The sequence below is a fragment of the Gavia stellata genome, chromosome 24 (assembly GCF_030936135.1).
Source record: "Gavia stellata isolate bGavSte3 chromosome 24, bGavSte3.hap2, whole genome shotgun sequence".
In the NCBI taxonomy this organism is placed as follows: Eukaryota; Metazoa; Chordata; class Aves; order Gaviiformes; family Gaviidae; genus Gavia; species Gavia stellata.
Genome location: NC_082617.1, coordinates 10,384,435 through 10,407,953, shown reverse-complemented (window position 1 = coordinate 10,407,953; position 23,519 = coordinate 10,384,435). Strand labels below are relative to the sequence as shown.

Genomic DNA, 23,519 nt, shown 5'->3' with positions numbered 1-23,519 from the left:
CAGCCTCGGGGACTCGCCGTGCTGTGCGAAACCCCCCAACCCCTTTTCCCTCCGTGGGAAGGAACACCCTGAGGGGCAGAGAAAGGCCGGGAGGGTCCCAGCCCAAACCTGGGGGGCCTGTGGGGTCCCAGCCCAAACCTGGGGGGCTCGCAGGAGCGCGGGGTGCGAGGGGAGGAGGGGGCCGTGGTCCCAGCCTAGCAGGAAAAGGACGTACTCTTGTCGATTCAGGTTTTAGCGACCCGGCGGCTGCGCGGTGGGTAGAGATGGAAAAGCTGGTCCCGCAGCAGCGCCAGCAGCTTCGCGCGTCGTAACGAGGTCGAATATGAGAAATTAACTTTTAAGTAATGATTTCTGCGTGAAAGCAAAGTTCTCCGTTTGAGTCCGTTTTGTTTGAGTCACTGTCCATCTTCTGACACTTCAGAAATTCTGTCTATCGATTTAAGGAGATCGGCGACGAGCTGCAGCGATTCTGCTCCGGAGACCAGCTGCCTGCAATGTGGGAAAGACACAGCGTTAGAGTGAGGAGGAGAGGGGAAAGCTGCCGGGCAGCTTTTGGTGGTGTTTACCCATGCAATGTGATTTTATCTGGACTGAAGACTCCACTTCTTGAAGTATAAAAGTCTTAGAGAAGTGAAGTATAAGAGACTTAGAGAGTCTAAGTATAATGGTTTTACATTAAGTAAAAAAAATAAGACTTAGACATTCTAGTTATTTTTATTGACTAAACTTGGAAGAGAATACCTTGCAGGTAAGTAAGAGCATGGACTAGCTGATCTGGCCTACAGAATACAAGAACCTGAGTTCCAATCCTAAAAAACCCACTGGGGACATTTAGTTGCGGCCTCAGCATTCAGACAAGCATCCAGGGTAGCGTTAGGAGAGTCCTCTTAGAACAACTCACCTGATTGAGGACCGGGAGTTCGTTATGACTGTGAGAAGGTTCTGCAAGGCAAGGTCTGCGTTTTGTTTCACCACGGCCAGGCTCGCCGACTGGCCCGACCTCAAGGCTTCATTCTCTGTCTTGTAATTCTTCAGCTGAACCTAGGGAGGAAACAAAAACTTTATACGAAAATAACCGCAAAACTCCAGTAGATATTTTACAATGAAAGCAACTAATGAGTACATTCATACAGCAATTTATTAGGTACAACTAGTGAACAGATCCCGTAACTAGATGGCCTAGAGAGATTGTCTTCCCAGCTCTGGAAAGCAGTCTCTGACAGAAAACTACAACTTAGAAGCTTTTATTAAAACTGAAAATGTACGCAGCATTTTCATGACAGCCTGCCAGCCAGCAGCCCCGAAGTCTGCTTGTTTCACAGAACCAATCCAGTGTTATGGAGCGGCGTATTCCAACTCCAAGGGTGGGGATGGAAGCTGCTACCTGACACTGATGCTGTCACCTACCACTACCAGGCTCTGCTGAGCTAGCTGTAATCTCTCTCAAGCTTCTCTCCCTTCTCTGTCGAGCACCTTCCTACAGCTAAACACCCATTTGCCCTGTGGCATTACTGGCATTCACAGGTCCCAAATATCGAACAGCATTTGAATATCCTGTGAAACTTCAGCAAAACTGTAAGTGAAGTACCACGCGTCGCAGAGATGAAGTTAACAGTCTGCGCAGAGCTGAAATGTTCTCATCTAGAACATTTTCTACAGCATTCGAAGAAAAAGTGAGGCTTACTTAAAAATTTTCAGTATCCTTTTTATAGGCTCAATTTCAAGATGTATTTTTTTCAGTCCCAGTATGTTCAGCAAGGCCTTGAGAATACTGCTTCGTACCTGAAGTAGCGCATTTTCCTGTTTCAGTTTTGTAGCACTGTTTTCTGCTTTAACAGCCCGTTTCTGAAATAGAGTAAAGATTATTTATACCAGAGCAGTGCTTAGGACACAGCAAGCAGTTTGAGCTACATAGGAATGTGTGATTCCAGCACGTAACTTGAAGTGATACAGTTTGTATTATACTGCCTCGTGTTCTGAATGCTTTACGAGATGAGGATAGTGCCCCCAGTCATGTCTGATCAGCTGTCTCCTGCCCTCCCCAATTTTTCCTTTCTGATATCTTCAAATGCTGTCCATCACCTCCAGCTGTTACATTTTGTTCTTGGACAAGAGGAAAAGGTACTCGGTATAAATAAGCAAGCAGGAAAAACAGCTCGTAGGTCATAGAAGAGGTGTCTTCAGAAGGCTGCAAAGAAGCAGCTGAAGGTGTTGATGAATCCAAAAATGGTCTTTCTGCAAAGACCTCCCTTACTCTAGGTAATGAAAGGAGTTCTGAACTGGGACACAGTCTTCCTATAAGAGAAGAATCTGAAGCCATGTCAGAGCTGTTTAGCGCTCACATGGGTGAAGCAATCGCTTCAGCTTCCCTCACTCTCCTGGGGGAGGAAGGAAAAGGAACGGAACTACACAGTTCCGACTGCAAACAAGCGTCTACTACTATGGCAAACGCCAACACTTACAGTCATCAGCTGGAGATTTTGTTCCACATGCTGCACCATTGCTTCCAAATCCTGTGCTTCTTTTTCTTCTTTAATTTTGTTTTCTTCGAGCTTTCTTTCAAGCTTCCTCAACCTTAAAAAACAAGAGACAGTGTACAGTAAGCACTTGTAACATTAAATACTTTAGGAAGAAAATTCTAGGGAAGGATCAAGAAACTCATTCTTTTATGTTACAAGAAAAATTAAGTCTTCCTACAGAAGTACACTTCTAGGCTGTGGCTCAGGGGATTTCTTTGTTCAACATCCATTAGCATCAACAGGAACTATACAGCTGAATGCAGAAAGGCCGTACAAAAAACACAGCCGTTCACAATCAGCCTAGATAAGGGTAATTCTGAAACAAATGGTTACCCCATCACCATGGAAGTACCAGCTGCCTCACTGTGAGGAGCAGCAGAATGCAGAGGATGCAGACGGGAACTTAAGAAATTACCACCCTGGATCACTCACTGGGTTGTTTAACCTCAGGAAATTCAAGTCTCCCACTATCAAGTTGTTCAGCAGCAAAAATAAAAATGTTTTTCTTGCTTCAAAGGAGAGAGATTAAGATTCATTATTTTGTTAATCTGAAGCTTTATGAAATGCATCCTGTCAAGCCCTACTCTCATTTTCACTAACCACCTAAACTGCATGAAGCGTAAGCCACTCAAACACACTCATCAGATGTCAGCTTGCTACTTACTTTCCAAGCCTTTTTCAATAAGAAAACCAGGTTTGTTAAAGCTTTTTAGTAATAGTATAGATTTCAACTACATTTTTCTTCTTTAAAGATGTTGACTGTTTCCAGTGAGCACCTCTTCTAAGACAACTCCTTGCTTATGTGGTTACTTTCCCCCATACTGTGGCTTACGCACTTGTCTGCTTGAGTTTCAGAGAAAATCTGAAGCTTATTGATCTTGCTTCTCAAACTGGCATTCTCTTCTTTTAGCTAAAAAAATAAAAATTCTCATTAGAAATGAGGGTGTAGTTTCACAACACTACTAACACTCCAAGACCAGTACCAGAAGAAATATTCAGCTTTAACTCTAGTGTTGGGAAGTCTTGCACTTTCTATTACATTCAACCTTACTTCCACACCTAGTTTTCCCTTCTCAAAACCCTTTAACTTCACTAACCCTGTGGGGCACAGAAATGTGGCACCAAGCAACCAGTGCAGATGTGACTAATCAAATGCTGTTAATTCTAAATTACCATGACCTCAAGGGGAAGAGGATGAGGAAGTCACCTGGGTCATGCCAAAAGCAACAGGACAGACAAGGTACCAAATCTGACTCATGCTGTAGAGCCGTTTTTCAGACCTACTTCTCTTCCGCAAGCATCTCTAACAACAAGCTGCCACGTATTGCACAGCCCTTGCTGACAGCACGCTTTAATAACACCGGAGGCTGACACCAAGTTTCTGTAACAGCCCGACACAGGAGCTCAGAGCTCGCTTGACAGAAGACGGAGCCCGCGGGCGGCGTTTGCGTCTGCCCTGAGAAAGGTGCCGGGCGGACAGCCGAGCTGCTTACCTCCTCATAGCTGGGCTGCCGCAGGGAGTGAAAGCCCGGCCCCGGGGGGGCTCCGAGGGAGGCCACGCTCGGGTCCTCGCTGCCGGCCAGCCCCACGCCCTCGCAGAAGAAGGGGGCGGCGGAGGGCGAGGCGGGGCCGGCGGCGGCGAGATGGGCCTGCTCCACGGCCAAGGGCTGGTAGCTCCCGCTCCATTCCTCCTCCTCGTCCTCCGCCTCTCCGGGCGCCGCCGGATCCGGGAATAAGAGGGGGCCGAGGCTCGGGCCGGGCCGCGCCGCCTGCGGAGGGGAGAGCAGAGCAGAGCAGAGCAGAGGGGCTGAGGTGGGCGCGGGACGGGCGCCTCAGCGGGGCGGGGCCCAGCCGCGCCTCCGCTCGGGCCCTACCTGGCGGGCGTCGCCCACCTCCTCGTCGCTCCGGGCCTTGCTGCGGACGAACTCATGGAAGGAGAAGGGGTTGGGCTCGGCCGGGCCCGCCGCCGGCAGCCCCCCCGCCGCCATGGCCGCCCCGCCTCGGCCCTCTCCGCGACCCGGGCAGCCACGGACCGCGGGGCGGGGCCTCGCTTCAGAGCGGGCCCCGCCTCCCCTCAGAACGGGCCAATTAGCGAGAGGCCACCACGCCCTCACCCAATCGCGGCCTCACTCGAATCCCGCCTCTCCAGGGAGACGAGGCTCCGCCCCTTTCCCCGCCCACCCATCCCCCGGGGTCACCGCGGCTGCGCAGTGCTGCCTGCCCCGCACACGCGTGACCCCGCGCCAGGCGGCAGCGACTCTCCCGGGTGACGGCAAGATGGCGGTCGCCATGGCGTGGCTGCGGCGGGGTGCCTGGGGCCCGGCCCGGCGGTGAGCGGGGGGAATGGGGGAAGGGAAGGGATGCAGCGCGCGGTACCGGCCGCGGGGGAGGTGCTGCCCGGCCTCCCTGACGGCGGCTCCCGCTGTCCCGCAGGTGCGGGCTGGCGGCCGGCCGGAGCTACAGCGGCGGCGGCGCCTACCCCAGCGTGCCGCTGACCTGCCCGCTGCCCGGCGTGCCCAAGGCGGTCTTCGCGGCGGCCGAGGGCCGGGAGCGGTTCGAGACGCGGGTGACGGTGCTGGAGAACGGGCTGCGCGTCGCCTCCCAGAACAAGTTCGGGCAGTTCTGCACCGTGGGCCGTGAGTACCCGCGCCCGGCGAGGGCGGGCGGGGGGCGGGCACCGGGCCGTGCCGCTGCCCCGGCCTGAGCTGGGGACAGCGACACCGGCCCTGCCTGCAGGCCTGGCCAGGGACGCGGCGGTGACACTTCACCTCCCCCGGGAGCCGGGTGCCAGACGTGCATTTAAGGACTGAGGGGGTAGAAATGACGCTGACTTCTTCTCTTCTTAACGCTAGTTCTTATAAATTCGGGATCAAGACACGAAGCGAAATACTTCAGTGGCATCTCTCACTTCTTGGAAAAGCTGGCCTTCTCCGTGAGTATCTTCTTGTCACAGCAGACTCCCGGAGCCTGTGTGAAACACCATAAATGTGCAAGAGCGGCGGGGGGAAGCGGGAGAGGGCAGGGCCCGCTCCTCTCAGCAGCGCTGTGGGTTTGATCTGTTTAAATAGAGGGTGGTGGTATTCCTAGTTAATTATTGTGACTGTAATTATATTTTGAAAGCCTGTTGTGCTTTCACTTGCAAGGTTAGTAAGTGTTTAGCAAACCATTTGACTTAAAGAATATTGAAGATGGTTGTTCTGGGTTACACTGAAGGATTATAAACAGTTACGGCTTTACTAATTAATAACACCAGTATCTTCTTAGTCTACAGCTCAGTTTGGTAGCAAAGATGAAATTCTCCTCACCTTAGAAAAGCACGGGGGCATTTGTGACTGCCAGGCATCAAGGTACGATGCTCTTTCTCTGTGCTCTGTTACCTGAGTGGTTGTACACTGACAGTAGTTTGAGCTGCTTTTCCTGGTGTGTGACAGTAAAAGTCACTTTTTGCTTCTAAGCAGCAGAAATCCATTTGTGGCAACTGCTAAGAAGGTACAAAAGTGAACCTGAAAGGGTTATAAAAGTCATTCTATTTCGTTTTGAAAGCATTTAATAATGGTGAAGCAGCTTTATCTATGATTTCCTGATGCACGTTTACTGAATGACTGTAGATGTGACTTCTCAGTGCAGAACCCGTCTGCTTGTGTTGCAGAGACACCATAATGTACGCTGTTTCTGCTGACGCCAAAGGCCTGGACACAGTGGTCAACTTGCTGGCTGATGTAGCGCTACAGCCCAGGTTATCAGGTCTGGGAACATAAGTCTCTGTCTCAAAAAAAGACTCCCAACGCATGACTTGCTATGAGATTTCAGAATTCTTCATTAGATCGTGCTCATCAAGAAGCTACCATGTAGCAATTGGGTATTTTGCGTGGTGGTTGCTATTTCTTGCTTTCTGTCTTTTTACAGATGAAGAAATTGAGATGACTCGAACGGCTATACGATTTGAGCTTGAAGACTTGAATATGAGACCTGATCCAGAGCCTCTCCTCACAGAAATGATCCATGCGGTAAAACACTTGAAAAGTCTACCTTGCGTGCAGTCCCCTGTATGAGACATGCTGCATTCTCTTCCTCGCTTCTTCCTGAGCTTCTGGGTTTATTTTAGACTATTCTGAAAACAGATTTTTCTGTTATTTGATTAGATTTCAGTGGTGAGAGGGAGAATTTTGCTGTCCCTCCACTTTGAAATCCGACATTCTACACGTGTGAAAGATTTTAACCTAAACTAAAACTATCTATAACTTATCTTTGTTGACATGGATGACAACATGTTGTTGAGTTACGCTGACATTAGTGAAATAATACTCAGCATTTCCCCTCTTACATGTCTCAAACAGATAGGCATAATTCTAAAACAGAAAGAGAAGGTTTAGATAGAGGGGGGTGGAGTAATATTTGTTACTTTAATGTATCTGTTTCCTTTTAGGCAGCCTACAGAGACAATACAGTTGGACTGAACAGGTTCTGTCCAGTGGAAAATACTGACAAAATTGATCGAGAAGTCTTGCATTCATACCTGCGCAACTACTATACACCAGACAGGATGGTGCTTGCCGGGGTGGGAATTGAGCATGAGAAGTTAGTGGAGTGTGCGAAGAAACATCTGCTTGGAGCGGAGCCAGTGTGGGGCAGTGGGCAGACCAAGGACGTGGACAGATCTGTGGCTCAGTACACAGGAGGCATTGTCAAGGTAAAAGGAAGGTGGAGGTGGCATCGTGCCTCTTCCTGTCTGTTGGAGGTGCAGATTTGGACTTGAGCTGATTTCTCTATAGGCTTTGCTTTCTAAAATTGCATACTGTTCATGAACACGAGCCAAAACTGGCCATGACAGCCATTATCTGGGTGACAGGTTAATTACTGGGAATGTGTCAAGATGGATACAAGAGAGGTGAAAATCGGTCCTAATAATTTGTCTGCCCTTTCCACAGGTTGAAAAAGATATGTCAGATGTGAGTCTGGGCCCTACACCCATCCCAGAGCTTACCCACATCATGATTGGGTTAGAAAGCTGCTCATTTTTAGTAAGTATTAACCTCAGATCCTTTGTTTTGGGTGCCCTGTACTTGAGGAATCCCAGAATACTATCTCATTACGTAAACATTGGCCCTCTTGCTGCTGATGCTGCACATACAGACAAGCAGCTTTTTCACTGCCAGTTTGATGAAGGCACTGACCTCTACACTGTTGTGCCATGTTTCTTTCTGACTCTCTTTCTCCCTCTTTACTCATCCCAGACCCTTGAGAGCCCTGCTATTAGCTGACTGAATTTCTTGTTGCAATTCAGGAGGAAGATTTCATTCCCTTTGCAGTATTAAACATGATGATGGGAGGTGGTGGCTCTTTTTCAGCTGGAGGGCCTGGCAAGGGCATGTTCACCCGACTGTATCTCAATGTGCTCAACAGGTTTGTTTGCCTTTCTGTTTAAGCGATAGCAGAAAGTGTCTTCTCTAGCAGGTTCACATGGAAGGCTTCATCTTTTGAAAGCCAACACCCCCAGGTTTTACATCAGCTTATTCCGCTTGAAACATGTGGGACTGATTTGTCAGTGGGCATTTTGAGAGGGTGAAAGTAAAGGGCAGAAGTGACCAGGAATCTTCCACTAGCCCAATCCATCCTTTAATCAGGGGATATTAACAGATTTGGCAGTAGGTATGAGTAATACTGCTTTGTATTGTTCTGGGTTTGGTCTCAAGGATGCAAACAGAGAGAAGGAAGTAGATGGCACGTGCAGAAATTGTCAGAGGCAGAGATTGACAGTTCTCATTGGCATTGCTGAGAATCCTGAAAATGCACTAGGAGGGGACTCGCTGTCCATGTTTGTTTAATTTTTACATTTAAATTCTGTTTTTTAAATTTTTAAATACTGTTTGTATACTCACAGGCACCACTGGATGTATAATGCAACCTCTTACCACCACAGTTACGAGGATACAGGTCTCCTGTGTATACATGCCAGCGCAGATCCAAAACAGGTGTGTAGTCCTGTATTCAAAGACAGGTGTCCTTAAAAAGTAATCACACCACTTTATTACCAGACGGTAATGTTAACAGAATAAGCATTTTTCTAATCTTCTTTGAATTGTCTGTTTTTCCTAGGTTCGAGAGATGGTGGAAATCATCACAAGAGAATTCATTCTAATGGCAGGAGCAGTGGGAGAGGTCAGCAGCCGAACTTGCAGGCTATGCAGATAGTCTTTGAGCTGAAATAATGTATTGCACTGGCCTTGCCAGAATGAATTTTTGTAGATAATTATGGTACATATTTCTGTAAAAAAATATAGTAACTTTAGCAACATATTCACAAAGAGGAAGGTGTTTGCAGAACTCTTATGTGGTATCTTGTATAAGAGAGCAGTGGCCAGACTTTTTTGAACATCTATTTGTATTTGCTGCTCATTTACAGGTAGAACTTGAGCGAGCAAAGACGCAGCTGAAGTCCATGCTCATGATGAACCTTGAGTCTCGGCCAGTTATCTTTGAAGATGTGGGAAGGCAAGTGTTGGCCACAAACACAAGGAAGCTACCTCATGAGCTCTGTGCCCTGATCAGTGAGTAGACAACGCTTTTCCTTGCATTGACTGAATTGTAGGTACACTTGGGGTGGGGCAACTTACAACATATTCTTGTAGCACAGGTGAATTGCCTTAGAAAGCCTGGGGGCATAAATATGACAGATATATATTTCAAACTGATCTTCTCCAGGTCTAGAGTTAGTGATTGCTTTTCTGAGCATGGGGTCTGACTCTGCATCATAATAAAGCTGCTTTGTGCTATTTAGAATGTAGTTGTCACAACTCTGCCTTTTTTTTTTCTGCAGGTCAGGTGAAATCTACTGATATCAAGAGAGTGGTCACTAAGATGCTTCATAAAAAACCAGCTGTGGCTGCGCTGGGTGACTTAACAGATTTGCCCACTTACGAACACATCCAGGCAGCACTTTCCAGTAAGGATGGGCGACTCCCTCGGATGTACCGGCTCTTTCGATAAAGCAGTGTATCCTGCACGTCTGACAGACTTGCTTCTTTTTTAGTATGTTTTTGAGATTATAATATTGCTGCAAGCCCTTCCCCCCATCTTTCCAGGTGTACTGTGCAAACATGGAGCTATGCTACAGCTGAACAAAGCTGCTTCAGAACACTGGACTGTGAAGAGCCCGTTACGTTGGGCTCAAAGGCCCACCCTGGCTCTGGAGGAGTACTTTGACCCTCTGAGTAGGTTACAAGAGAAGATGGGTGTATACAGCCTTCTCTTGGCACTGGGGAGAACATAGCAAGCCAAAATTATTCATCACTACTCCAGAAAGAATGTATCTGAGAAGAAGTCACTGCTGTGTGTTACCACTTAATCGTATCATCAGTAGAAGTGGGGCTGCCACACTGGAGGCCCTGGTGTGGGCCCTTCTTGAGGAACGTGGTGGCATGTTAAAGAGCTTGGCTTATGTATCTGAATTCAAAGAATATAGCTTTTACCAAGATGAACAAAGATTTGGTCAAACTGAATTAGGAAAATACTAGTCATTATCTATGTGAAGTTAGGCAACAAGTTTCCTGCAGTCCAGGTTTTGTTACAAGCATCATGGATCCATTTCCTTGGTGTAATTTACCATCTGTAGTACTAACAGAAGTCACCTGTCTGGAAATAACTTAATAATTTTGCTAGAGCTCAGAGGAAAGTAGACCTATGGCATAACTAAGTTTCTGAGGAGTTCAGCTACAGACATACTATGCATAATGCTACATAGACACTTACTCTGGAATGAAAGTGATCCTATTCTTCAGGTTTTTCACTGGCAAGTGAACTATGCTGAAGAGTGACAGTTCTTTCACTCCAGAGATGGTATACAAACAGGAAGTTATTAAAGGAGCTGCTGCGGCTGCACCTTAAACTCATATGTATTTTCTTCAAATTGTCACTCAGCTGAACTTAAAGCCTTGCAAAAAGAAAACATGTCAATCTTAACAGCAGCGGTGTCAAGAGCAACAAAGTGATAATATTTAGCAAACATAATCTTGAAAGTGACTGACCCCATGTTACCAAAAGAGAGGGGAAGCTAAGTGCCATGCATTTGACATTACGAAGAAATGGAGACCCAAAAGAGAGGAATAAAACATTTGATTTACGTAATCCCCTAACATAGGGTCTTAAAAACATAGCTGCATTGCAGCACTTCACTGGCTAGATGTGTAGTGTAAGGAGCAATCAAACTGGGAGCAGAACACTGTGAGGCAGCTATTACCTGCTTTATCCCCATACCTTTCCTCATGCAACTAGAAGAAAACATGTTGCGTTGCTTCTTGTGGAACCCACAGTCTGGAAGTCCTTATTCAGTTGCTCTGTATGTTTGTAAGAAAATAAAGAGACCTCTAAATGACTGGAGCAAGTAGTAAGAGTTCTGGAATTCATCAGCTAAGGGCTGGGTTTCTTGAATTGGCAGGTGAAATGTGCTTGCTTTGTTCACTGCAAACAATCCCAAAGAAATCTTTCCCGTTTTTCCATCTGAAGACAAATGGCTCAGGTCACCCGAACGGTTAGCATGCATCACGCAGTCAAAGAACTCTAGTTCTGACAAGCCTGAAATAAGAGCTGGTTCTCATTTAAGGTATTGCATTAATTTATTTTTATTCCTTTAAAAAGAAAGGAAATCCAAATACCTGATGGCTACAGACAGGTCAGTGCCATAAATGTTTGTACCGCAGAAGCTCTGTCTTGGACAGGTTGCATAGTTAGCAGCACTTCCTCCAAGTTGTTTGCATGGTGGTTTTTGTACTATGGTGATTAATGATCCAGCCGATCTGTGCCCATGAAGAGTTTTTAAGTATTAGCTGTACTTAACATTTTACCAGTACCATACTGGTCCACGTAGTATGTTTAGCCTTAAGACAACACTACTTCAAAAATAGCAAGTTATTCACAGTTCACTGACTTAGAAAAATAAAAAAAAAAAGGAATTAACTGTAATTAGAGGTAATGGAACTGCGCTGATCTGACTTGCTGCAGTTTCTCTGCATACTTCCCTAGTATACTCACTTAATATCGTAATCACTTCGGTGAAGCATTGCACAATAGCTGTACTTAGACCATTATTTTCAACTCAAGTGTCCTGCTGCTGAAGGCAGGTAGTGTTTTATCACCCTGGGGAGGGCAAGTGAGTTAAGGAAGGGTTTGTTTCAGGCAGTCTCAACAGCCAAATATATGGTGTGAGAGACTGATACTTACCCCCTTAGGTACAGAAGGCCTATAGAATAATTATTGAAAGGCAATGTTCCTACACTTCAAATGTACAGTAGTACATTCACACAGATCTTGCTGTAGAGGACCAAAAAAGCCCAACAGAGGAGCACCATCCTTACAGAAAACTGCCCAAGTCCCCTAACTGGTCCCTGTTACACATTTTACAGAATACCGTACACTTGGCTACAGATAAGGAGAAAAAACCCAACTCCACAATGCATGTAAGCTAACCAGATCAAATCAAACAGACAAACAAAAATTGTCACCTTTCTGCAGGCTTTTCTTAGGTCCCCTGCCCCCGGTCATGCCAATTCCAGAAGCTGTGTCCCCTGTGTGGAGTCATCTTAGAACCAAGAGACTGCACCCAGTTGCTTCCAAAGATAGTATGGTTAAAAATAAATCTATTACGTCTGTTGGGATGGATGTCCTAAATAACTGACTCCATTTTTTTTCAGCGAAAGCACTTGAGCTACATGGATTAGCTCATGCAAATGAATCCAGGATGAGGTTTAAGACATTCTTCACAAGCCACAGCAACTGCCAGAGGTACTTAAGCAGACAATTCCCTGCAGAGTTTGCTGTGGCCTGAAATCCTCTTTCCGGGCACCTCTAACACAAGCATTGCAGAGTTCTCAGCTCAGGAAACGCTACATATGCTGCTGGATTTTTGGTCCTTTTTCTCTTGCCGTTTCTGAAGCTCCCTTGTAATCCGCCTCTTTATTCCGATTAAATAGAGTTCTCTGTCAAACTGCCCTGCAGCAAGTGGAATGCTACAATATAAACACAAGCAATTAGGTCAGGGCACAAACACATTTCTCTTCTTTGCCCAACATTTCCCAACTAGTTCATACAATAAAGGCCAGAAACCTAATTTTTACCTTCTTAAGGCATTCAGCTACTGCTGTGGGAGAAAATCAGTAAACCAGAGCTCTTCTTCCACAGCAACAAGTTAAGGTTTTTCACAATACATTTAAATGAAGAAAATACTGGTTGTAAGAGGCAAACGTACTTTCAATTTCAGCATAAACACGCCTGCATTCATTAGGGACATACATGGAGGACATTCTTTATGACATTAAACCAAAAAACACTAATTTGAAAAGCTAAAGTAGCTTACTGTTAGCCTGGTGGATTCGCTGGTATGGTTCACGCACAACAGCTCTTACCTTGGTCTGTTCTAGAGAGGCCAGAAGGAAACCCTAGCAGCCCAGCTTCACAGACTCTGCAATACTTCTGTTTAATGGGTGTTTTAATACCCATAAACAAAAAAACCAAACAAATCCCAATTCTAATTGCACTGCTGATCAAGTGCTTTGAGAAATCACCATTTTCTAGATAGCTGGGTCTTGAAATCCCTGAGCATGCTACTCACAGAAACGAGACTAACTAAATTTCACCATTTTCTAGATACCTGGGTCTTGAAATCCCTGAGCATGCTACTCACAGAAACGAGACTAACTAAATTTCAGTCACTTAACCAAATTTTCTAACGAGTTCTATTAGCATGGCAGCCCACAGTGGGACATTAAGAAACCTGGAGGACCTCAAAATACACCACTGACATACAGCTATGTTGAAATGCAGCCACCACTGGGGAGAGAAAACTGCATTAACCCCAAAGAGGGGAAGAGGAACAGAAAAGGAAAGCTGGCCATGCTGATAGGAAAACCAGAGAGCTGCATCTCAGGTGAAACACAGATTTATTTGGCAACAGACTCTGTTTATCTCCCTCAGGAGGATTATCTCCCTCAGGACCTGGCAGCCGGGACTTCTAAGCACTCTTACTGCTCTGACCACTGAGAGCATATATTGGGTACAAAACAAACAGGCTGCAGAGCACTCCATGGGATTAACTCTATTTCAGGGACTCCTGAGAGGACAAACTCTGAACAGGAGCATATCCTCAGGATCACTGGAGCCATGTGCAATCATACAAAGTGGCATAAGGAGGTACTAACTTGTCTCTGCCAGGCCTCACTTTCACACGAAACAAGGCAAATACAGGCCGATGGTCTGAAGTTTTGATCACAGGACAAGATGAGTACTTGACAGCGTGGATGTCATCTCTGTACCGACTGCGGTATACAACTCGATCCTGGGAGGCAGAGAGAGGGGAGACTGATGGTAACTCCCTTTGCACATCTACCCTGGAGAGAAGCACTAGTTCATAAGAGACAAATCCATTGATTTATCACACCCCACTTGGGGAAATTAAGTGTCTTGGACACTTAATGAAGTCACTCGGACACTTCATGAAGAATATGTGTCTGATCCCAATAGCGGTTCTGTGCCCAGCTCTGAGCACAGGGGGGAACAGGATGTAAGGCAGGGAAAATAAGATTAGCAGCCTATGCCAAACTCCCCCTGCACTCACAGATTCAACAATCCCTTCTTCCCAACCAATTCCACATGCCCTGTTGCCCTTAAGCAATGAATCTCAGCACGACTATCTCATGCAGACCAACTGTGGAAGGCAGCTTTTTCTCACAGGTGAGAGTCCCCTTTGGAGGTAGATACGAGGCTGAGCAGCCCTTCCAAGCATGCTGCTCTGAAATCATCTCTTACCGTGTAGGACGGAGTTCTTTGTTTGGAAGTGGTGTCATAGCTGTCCTTTCCTATGTCAAACTTGTAGGAAGGACGGAAACGAATGTCAGCCTCTTGGAATCCTTTGAAAATAGACCCTGTAAGGGAACGAGAGAAGAGCATGAACAACAAATTCCTCCTTCCTAAGAACCCAGCACACTTTCTGCATTTATTCAACACTGCTTAACTAGTGCTGGCTAGAAACAACAGCCATGTACATACACGACCAGAAAAACCTGGGCTTGGGCTTCAGAAAGGGAGCAAGCTCAAGTTCTTACATAGTGAGGATAAAAAATAGCCAGTGGCTATTTAAACAAAGAACACTTCCCCTTCCACTGAAAGCTCATGATGCTTTGCAAATGCTAGCTATTCAAATCTAAATGTCCTAGACACTGTGACAGAATGATGTCCAGTTTATAGAGGAATCAGATGAAACAGAGCAGTAAATGGCTCGGGAGATTACACTATATATACCAAAACACTATAGCAAAAATTCCCTTGTACAGATTCCCAATGTATTTCACAACTGCTGACTTCCTTTTTTAGGGAACTTAACAAAAGAAAGCAAGAAAGGTCTCTAAGAAATAGGGATTTGGCTGTAATTATTTCTGTATGTAGGTATCTTTGTTCCTGGAAACTAGGGAGAAAAATAGCTGTCCCTCACCCCTACTCATTTCACTAGTAAGCTGGTCATATGCCAGTAGCTTGGACACGTCTGCTTCCAGATTCTGGTTCAAGATGGAATCCACAGTCTCACGATCCTTATTTAGTCGGAAGTTGAAGTCACCAAACCAGAATACTTCATCAAACCGAGTTGTGACATCATCTGCAAATTCAAGCCAGAAGTGTCGGTATAGAGGCAAACATCCTGAAAAGTTCTGAAAGCAAAAAAAAATCCCAAACTTTTCTTTCCTGAATCTCCCTTTGACTTTTGAGGAAAATTAAAGTATATGATGTAACTACACTCTCATTAAAATGAAACTCACTTAATTCTTCCAAAGTGAGAGCTGTATGATGTATAGCTTAGTGAAAGTGCTGCTAGATACAGTCAAGGAACAGGCATAAACTCTTTCTTTTTACTACCAAGAGATATAATACTTAAGCACGTTTTCTGCCTGTGACTATCACAGAATGCAGTAATAAAAAACAAGCAGAAAACAGAACAGAAATTTTAAAAAATCGTAGAAAAAGCTGAAAGGAGACCAAACTTAGGACCTAAAAATAGTATGAACACAGAAACTTAATGCTACACTGCAGATAAAGGGTAAATTCATCTTCCTAGAAAAACGGCTTATATATCTAGTTGTCATGTTAACAACACAGTATTAAGAAACAATAATGGAATTTGGCAAACAATACCAGAGTATACCTGTGTATATGCAAATTGAAATAATGTTCTTTCTCTAAGTTTTGAAATAAAGGAATTTCTACTAGTTCTAGAAAACACTTGGGAAGTGAAACTCATCCATAATATTGACAAAAATTACACCAAAATTATCTTATTGCAGTTATGAGAAAAAATACATCATATTAAAATTCCTTTTCATTTTCTCTCTCCCCCTTCACAGCAACTTTTTCTCTTAAATTTCCCCCAAAATTATGCCCCAGCTAAAAAAAAAAAAAAAAAAAAAATATGTGAGCAATAACCATCCTCAGACAAAAAGACCTGTGATCTCTTTTTATACCTCTTTTTATATCTCAAAGTAGCACTCTCATTCTTTCTTCCTTAGTGTAGACTGAAAGACAATGCACAGACTCTGTTCATTTGGGCTCCCACACAAGCGTGGTTTCACACTTACTAGAACTGGATCGATACGGGTTTGTGTCCGGAACGTTCTTGGGAAGTGTAAGGGCTTGAATGGTTTTATTGTAGTCCAGTTTCCTCTCATTCACCTTACTGTCCCCAGCTGAAAGACAGAAATCCCATTACTGCCAGCAATGCATCATTTTCATTCAATCACCATTTTTGGTTATAACAGGAGCTTCCACAGGACATCAGACATTTTCCACATGTAAAATGTAACACTGACCCAGGGAGCATACAGACCGAAAAATAATGACAGAAAGTGTGGGAGAAGGGATACAAATGTGCAGAGTTAATTTTTGGTTTTCTAAATACAGTTCTTTTGTAAGTTTGCTACAGAAAAATCCCCCTCCCTTACTGTTCTCAGCTCAGCAATCCTGAGCTTTGACTTCAGTCTGTCCTGCTCCTCTATCCCCCTGCAGCTTTGTTACCTTTGTAAAGCAAACCCCCCCCTCCCTCAATCAGGATGCTTCTGACAAGATTGTAAATGTCTCACATGTGAAGTGGGAGGTGATGAAGAGAAAGGAGGTCCCAAAAAATGTGAAGCAGATTCCCAGAGCTCCCTTGGTTTTGATCTGAGATACAATTCGAGTTGTCACTGTGGCATATTCCACTTCTGGAAGGAGAAATAGAAGCTGCTGTTACTGAAAAGCCTCTAGAAACAGCGAGCAGGAAAGTTAGGCGAGGGACAGCCCTGCAGAAAAGGACAAGACACCTGACGGCAGCAGTCCTTTCACCTCCCCACTCTCCAGCTCATACTGGACCACACACCTGAGCAGAACCAGATCAGGTCCCTCCGAATGAAGACCGACATGTACAGCACTCCATGTGCAGCAGAGTAGAGCATGACGTAGTGGGGGCCTAGGGTCTCTTGCAGGCGGATCTCCCACTCTCTTCTGCAGGAAAGAACAACAGCTGGATCACAAGGACGGTACAAGAGACAATACCCAGGAAAGGAAATCAGCATTGTGAAAACAGAGCAATCCCACTGATAAAGAATGGCAAGTAAGCATAAGCAAAACCTCCATTGCCACAGCGATGCTGCAGTGAAGGCTGCTCAGTTTGATGCGTAACTCCACACGTGCCACGCAGCAGGCGCTGCATGTTGGTGAGAGAGTATTACTGCCACTGCACTGAGCAGCTTGCAAATCTGAGGGAAAAAAAAAAAGAGTCCCACTGGGAAGATACCCTAAAAAAGCAAAGTCTGACATGAGGCTTCAACCTGCTCTTCCAGGGTTGGTCAATCTCAGACAGACTAGAAATTTTGCAGCAATGTACTACTAATGAGCATGTGGCTGCTAACGCGATCAGCCAGCCCATAAGCTAGCTCACAGCCGGCTCAGATCTATGGTAAGATGCCCACTGGAATCAAACGGGAGTTTTGCTGTTAGCTGCCCTGACAACAGGACCCAGTCCTGTATTTACATTTTTTTGTGACATTTTCCTCTAAAACCCATTTCCCCTGGTGCTCAGGCAATGGAATTCAGAGTCTCATTAAATAGGTTGTTTATTGAAAATATTGAGGATATAATGGAGACTATTTCCAGACTAATTAAACCCAAAGTAATTAGTCAACAATAAAAGAGGATGGTTCATTACATTGTTTTTGCTACCTGTCTGGACAGCCTTCTTGAACCCCAATGACATACATGTCCTGGGCATAGTCAGGATCTGTTGGTAATAAGAAGTCATCCAGATTCACTGGAAGTTCCTATTATTTAAAAAAAAAAAAACAAACAGTATTAGTTATGTAAAGTTTTACTAGAAAAGTGCAGGGAAGTCCAGGCAAAGTGTGCTGGTTTTGGCTGGGATAGAGTTAATTTTCTTCATAGTAGCTAGTATGGGGCCGAGTTTTGGATTTGTGCTGGAAAGAGTGTTGATACACAGGGATGTTGTCCTTACTGCTGAGCAGTGCTTACATGGCACCAAGGGCTTTCTGCTCCTCACCCCCCCACAGCGAGCAGGCTGGGGGTGCCCAAGGAGTTGGGAGGGGACACAGCCGGGACAGCTAACCCCAAGTGACCAAAGGGATATTCCATAGCGTATGACGCCATGCTCAGCATATACAGCTGGGGGAAGAAGGAAGGGGACGACGTTCCAATTCTCTCCCTCATCCCACCAGCGGGGAGTGAGCGAGTGGCTGTGTGGTGTTTAGCTGCTGGCTGGGGTTATACCATGACACAAAGCTACAAGTTCCACAGCATATGCAAACAATTCAGGCTTCAAAAACCAGGTTAAGTGACTATACTAAGAATACTCCTTCCCAAAGGCAGACTTCAACTGCTGTCGCTCCAGCAGTAACCAAGACTCCACAGTGCAGCCATGTGGGTCAGTAATGCAATGTTTCTCACCTCCTGTGATGCTTACTTTTTACGGAGCTCATAGGCTATTTACTGAACACCCCAGGGGTTGCTTATGTTCTTCCAAGCATAGCTTCTCAGACACCTGGTAGAATCAATCTTGAATTCCTAGGCTACATAAAGATGGAGGCAGGAGGCTGTGTTCTTTATCAGAGGTGTTCTCATCACAAGCAGTAAATTGTCAGTCATCTTCATATGACCCTAACTGCAACGGAGCGTAAAGGAGCTGCCACAAAAAGCCAGAGTGGCACTAGCAAGCTCAGTTTTCATGCCTAATATCTGAAGAACCCTGTTACAATGACTCTGTCACTAATATGAACGTGCATGAGGGAGCCTTGTAATTTGATAAAGACGATGAACTCAGGTTGATGAGGAATGTAGTCATGAACAGAAAAAAAACATCGCACCAGTTCTTACAGTAAAGATGGGGTAGCTTTACCACTGCCAAAAGACCTGTGGAGACTTATGTGCACATACCTTCTGACCTTGCATGTTCCAGGTGGCCACAAAAATTCCAATATTCCGATCAGGGAAATATCTGCTAAGTTCTTCTGCTCCCAGTAAGGCACCATTCGCCAGAAGGCTGCCTTCCAAATAGCTTCTGTGAATGGAAGACCCATAAAAGAGCATCTAAGGAAACAGCATGGCAGTTGGAATAATGATTGGTAATGCTTGAATCTTGAGTTAATCAAGAACATCCCTTTAGCTCAAGAAAATGGCATTTAGTATTTATATATTGTTCTGCTTGCCTAAAGTTCCTTATAAACTTCCAACCCTTATAAAGAGTTCATGGATCATATGCAAGAAAACAAAACTATTGTCATAAACTGGCCTTTTCAAAGCCAGGACATGAGTATGATGGTGAGACTGATGCTGCATAGGTTCTGTGATGAGAAGACTGAAGCCATTCAAAGTCTTCAATCCCCCTAGTACTTACCGCAGACACAAAATGAAGAGATTGATTTGATATTTGAGTATCTTGAAGCAGCTCAGTTTCCTTAAAACATGAAAATAGCTCCACCATTCCCAGTGTTCTGGCACCAAGCTGCTCCTAATCAAGGATTTAAACCCACATTCTTCTTTCAATTCAGCTCACCAATTTAGCTTTCAAGTAAATGATTTATTGAGTCTGAGGTCTAAAAGAATATCGCATTCAAAAAGGATACATCCGCCCCACACCACCTACCTCTCCAAAGAACATGCTGCTTACAAAAGCAAGGGGTATTGGCAAAAGGACTGCAAGTTGAATAAGCGTTTTTAATCTTGCTTAAGCTCTGCAAGTAATGATGACAGCATGATGTCAGGGAATGCTGTGTAATGCACTGGTCTACCCAGCTGCCCATCTGACTCCATCAGCTTTGCAGAGGGAAGTGAAAGAAAACCCCTCATGGCAAACAAGTAACAATCTATCTTTGGGGCTTTTTTACCAGTTAGTAACACTTTAATTTATCTCAGAATTATTTTCCCCTGTACCACTGACTCCCACTCTTTGGATCAGTGACCAGATTTATCCCTTGAGGTCTTGCAGACTGTTGTGTGTCTGTAACATACAACCTTTAGCTGAGTACTTGGTATCCTTTACCTTTTAACATGTTTCTTGACCTGCAGTATTATCAATAATACTTGTTGCAGTGTTTGTGCTGTGTGCTGGCAGGTCTTCGCAAATAGAGGGTCTGCAGCCAAGACAAGAAGAGGATTTGATACACTGGCAAGCAGATTAATATACCCACCTCAGTTCCCTCCAATCAATAATCTAAATTTAAGTAAGAATGAAGACAAACGAGCAACCAGAGCAAGAGGTCAGGGCCACGCTAGGAGAAAGTGCTGAGATCTGAGTGGAATCACACTCTTCCTCAAGAGATTCCTGGAAAAGCTGGGACAGATGAGCTCCTGTGGGACACTGAAGCAGTTCACGGTGCATGATTTGATCCTGCCAGAGGCCAAACAAGCTCCACATCTGCAGAGGACCCTCAGCACCTTACAGGATTATGATAGTACTGCATATACTACATGGTAAGTTTCAAGCCAAATTATTTGGGTTTTTTGCCATTTAACATTTCAGTTCAAGCCTAAAGTACTTTTAGATTTAAAAAAACTCCCAGTTTTTCCCAACTGCTAACATGCACAGCTACTGTTTCTTAATTTTCAGAACGGATTACTTAAATATTACAAATAAGTTTGATTTGCTGTCAGCTTACATTTATGAAAAACAACACCCAGCTGAAAGGAGCAAATACGGAGTATTTGTACTAATCTCTTCATCTTCAAACTGTTTCCAATCTCCACAGCAGGTTAAACAACACAGAACAACTTTTGTGCTTTACCGATCGGTCTGAAGTTCCCTGCCTCTGCCCAGCAGGATTCTGCAGGGCAGCTGGCTCCCTGCTAACACACCCCAAACTTTGCCAAGAGAAGCTGGGGGACATACCTGCTTCGAACATCCTTAGAGCGAATGGGAGTGAGCAAGCTGAACGTAGATTTCATGGAGTCTGTGGAGCAATTATCATAGACCATCCCGTTGCCATGTAGCCTGGTATCGCTCAAGCTGCTGCTTACCCTCCCAAACTTGTGCTGAGAATAATGTCGATAATCCATACAATCCGAGTCAATTCTATTAGCTGTCCTCAGCGTGTGAGAGGCCACATTGAGCTCCATAGGTGGCAGAGGTCGAGCCGGCATTATTTGGGACAGTCGCGGTTTGCTGCCTGCAAACGCTTTCCCCCGCAGAAGCCCACCGAAGGCACTGGAGATCTCGGAGGCTCGTTTCCCCAGGTCGGAGGTGCCTCCTCTGCTCTTCCCCGTGGGACTGGCTTCTGAGGCGTCTGGTGAACTGTGCAAGGAATTCTGCTGGTAGCACTGATGGCAGGGGCTTGCCCTACCCCTGACAGGAGGGCTGAGGGACGCTTCCTGCAGAGAACCATTTGAGGAACTTGTCTCATTGGGATCAGTCAGACTTTCCTGACTCGTTCTAAACCGCCTCCACCTCCTCCAGCTTTTCTCATCCAGAGATGCAGCACGCTCCAGCCGGGGTTTCCGAGGAGGCCTTGGAGTGACCGATTTAATTTTCATATTAGCTTTGAGTTCATCTGGTAGAAGCTTTAAGGTTTCATTTAAAGAGGTGCCTACACTTGGAGGATCTTCAAAGGTAAGCACCCCATTGCCACCAGCCTCCTTCTTTGCTGCTTTGCCAGATTTTTTAGCATGCAGGTCCTGTACTGCTCCGCCCTCCGTGTTCTGGGTAACACACGCCCCTGAGTGCTGTGGAAATCCATTTGGAGTACTCATCCTCCTCTGGGTACCAGCTACGGACACGGCTCCATATGAAAAGTTCCTCAGAGCATAGTTACCTTCCCTTGCTTACTCCGTAGGTTCACAGGGCTTTAACGAAGCCAGAAAGACAGGGAAATTGAAGACAGCTCAGTCTTTAGTTGAGAATGAAGGGCAGGTGTATGTGTAGGGAGATGCATTGTCTGCAAAATTTCAAGAGGTGGGATACCTGGATTTCCCCAAAAGAAACACGTAAGAATGAAAAGTTATTGAACTGCGAATTCTGCTCCTTAATCAGAAAGCAAGCTCCTCACAGGACCTCCCTCTAGAACAACTCAAACCTTAACATGACCTTTTTAGAAAAGCAATGTTATTTTCTGGGATTTTTCAAGAGCAGAGCCATGAACTGCAATCCTCGCTGCTGTAGGCATCACGGCTGCGTACAGGCTTCTTTAAGAAAAGGTTGTATATACTGTTAGGATTAAAGGAAACAAAAACGGCACATAAATCACTGCTTGTTCTCCCTGCTGTACAGCGAATCACCAATACAACCAGCCTCCAGGCTGCCCACAGCACTCGATGCCAGAGGCCAGGAAATTTCCAGTGATCTCAGCTTCTACCGTGATCTCACAGCGGGGAGATCGCCGCCACCTTTTCCTGCTCTGCGCCAAGGCCTGGCCACCGCCGCTGAAACCGAGAAAAGATCCGAGGAGCGGTTTTAGGGATACGGAATCGGGGTTCAAGGCAAACTCCTACTAAGCGGGGGAAGCACCTCGTTATTCTACAGTTATCGCAAACCAAACTTCCCACCTGCAGCGGTACGCTCCGTAGCTCTATACTGGAAACGCAAAACCCTGTTAAAGCACACCAGAACGCTATTTTTGCACTCGAGGCGACGCCGCCCGCCGTCTCCCTGACCGGACAGGAGGGGTAGCTCTGCCGGCTCCTCACACACCGCCTTCTCACCGACCCGCCTCGCCACGACAACCGCAGCCCTGAGGCGGCCGCGCCGGCCCCCGGCCAGGAGAGGATGGACGAGACTCCCCAGGGCCGCGGGCACCGACACGCGCGGGCACCGGCGGCCCCGGAGACACCACCCGCGGGCCGCCCCCCGCGGAGGCGGCGCGGACACGCTCGCAGCTGAGAGACCACTGACCTCCTGGGCCGCGGGGCCCGCTGCCGCCCCGGCCGCGGCGGTCCTTCACCCGCCGCCCCGGCCCCGCCGGCTCCACCCGCAGCCCACGGGGCCTCAGAGGCGGGGCTGGCAGCTGCCCCGGCCCGGCGGAGGGGCAGGCCGAGCGGGCGGGCGGGGGAGGCCGCCTCAGCCCCGCGGCTCGGCCGTAGCAACGGCGGCGACGCTGGGCCCGCCCCGCGGGTAGGGGGAGCGCGGCGCGGCAGCGCCCCCTGGCGGCGGGAGGAGCGCGCCGCCAGCCCCCGCCCTGGGGGAGGCGATAGGTAAATAAATAAATCGTATAAAACCCCCACGACTGTCACTATCCCTTCTAGATTAAGGCGGCATTTAAATAAGCAGTTTAAAGCACAGCATTTTACACTTCCAAAAAATTAAAAATTGCTTATATTAAGTCTACAGCTTCAGTTTTGAAGATGCCCATGAAGATAGCTCTGCACGACCCCCAGGGTGAGGCCAGTTCCAGTACAGAACACCCCCGTCCAGAGACAGCGTGCTCCAGCTCCCTTTCTTTAAACTCCTTCACCCAGCTTGCTAAAGCAATAACCACAGGAAGAAGTAAAATG

At 46.3% G+C, this 23,519-nt stretch overlaps 3 protein-coding genes across 4 annotated transcripts; 1 reads left to right on the top strand and 2 right to left on the bottom strand.

Moving 5' to 3' along the window:
- Positions 1-323: 323 nt before the first annotated feature.
- On the bottom strand, positions 324-4,507 carry ENTR1 (endosome associated trafficking regulator 1). Its single transcript, XM_059829052.1, has 7 exons — positions 4,394-4,507; positions 4,013-4,288; positions 3,356-3,429; positions 2,463-2,574; positions 1,783-1,845; positions 902-1,041; positions 324-489 (listed from the first exon to the last, which is right to left on the bottom strand). The coding sequence occupies exons 1-7, from the start codon at positions 4,505-4,507 to the stop codon at positions 396-398; spliced, it is 873 nt and encodes a 290-aa protein (XP_059685035.1). The 3' UTR covers positions 324-395.
- Positions 4,508-4,796: 289 nt separating this feature from the next.
- PMPCA (peptidase, mitochondrial processing subunit alpha) lies at positions 4,797-10,889 on the top strand. The gene is made up of 13 exons (XM_059828788.1): positions 4,797-4,849; positions 4,953-5,155; positions 5,372-5,451; positions 5,784-5,866; positions 6,169-6,263; positions 6,426-6,526; positions 6,946-7,209; positions 7,448-7,540; positions 7,804-7,922; positions 8,401-8,491; positions 8,616-8,678; positions 8,923-9,067; positions 9,337-10,889. The coding sequence occupies exons 1-13, from the start codon at positions 4,797-4,799 to the stop codon at positions 9,504-9,506; spliced, it is 1,560 nt and encodes a 519-aa protein (XP_059684771.1). The 3' UTR covers positions 9,507-10,889.
- INPP5E (inositol polyphosphate-5-phosphatase E) lies at positions 10,824-21,783 on the bottom strand. 2 transcript variants are annotated; one of them, XM_059828787.1, is made up of 11 exons: positions 20,926-21,783; positions 18,975-19,098; positions 17,751-17,848; positions 16,909-17,033; positions 16,634-16,753; positions 16,133-16,240; positions 14,998-15,159; positions 14,316-14,431; positions 13,709-13,845; positions 12,017-12,520; positions 10,824-10,852 (listed from the first exon to the last, which is right to left on the bottom strand). In XM_059828787.1, exons 1-10 carry the CDS (start codon positions 21,780-21,782, stop codon positions 12,388-12,390), a joined length of 1,980 nt encoding a protein of 659 aa, XP_059684770.1. In that variant the 5' UTR covers position 21,783; the 3' UTR covers positions 10,824-10,852; positions 12,017-12,387. The 2 variants fall into 2 exon arrangements, with proteins under 2 accessions (XP_059684770.1, XP_009818595.1); XM_009820293.2 differs by lacking the exon at positions 10,824-10,852 and adding an exon at positions 11,177-11,311.
- Positions 21,784-23,519: the final 1,736 nt, after the last annotated feature.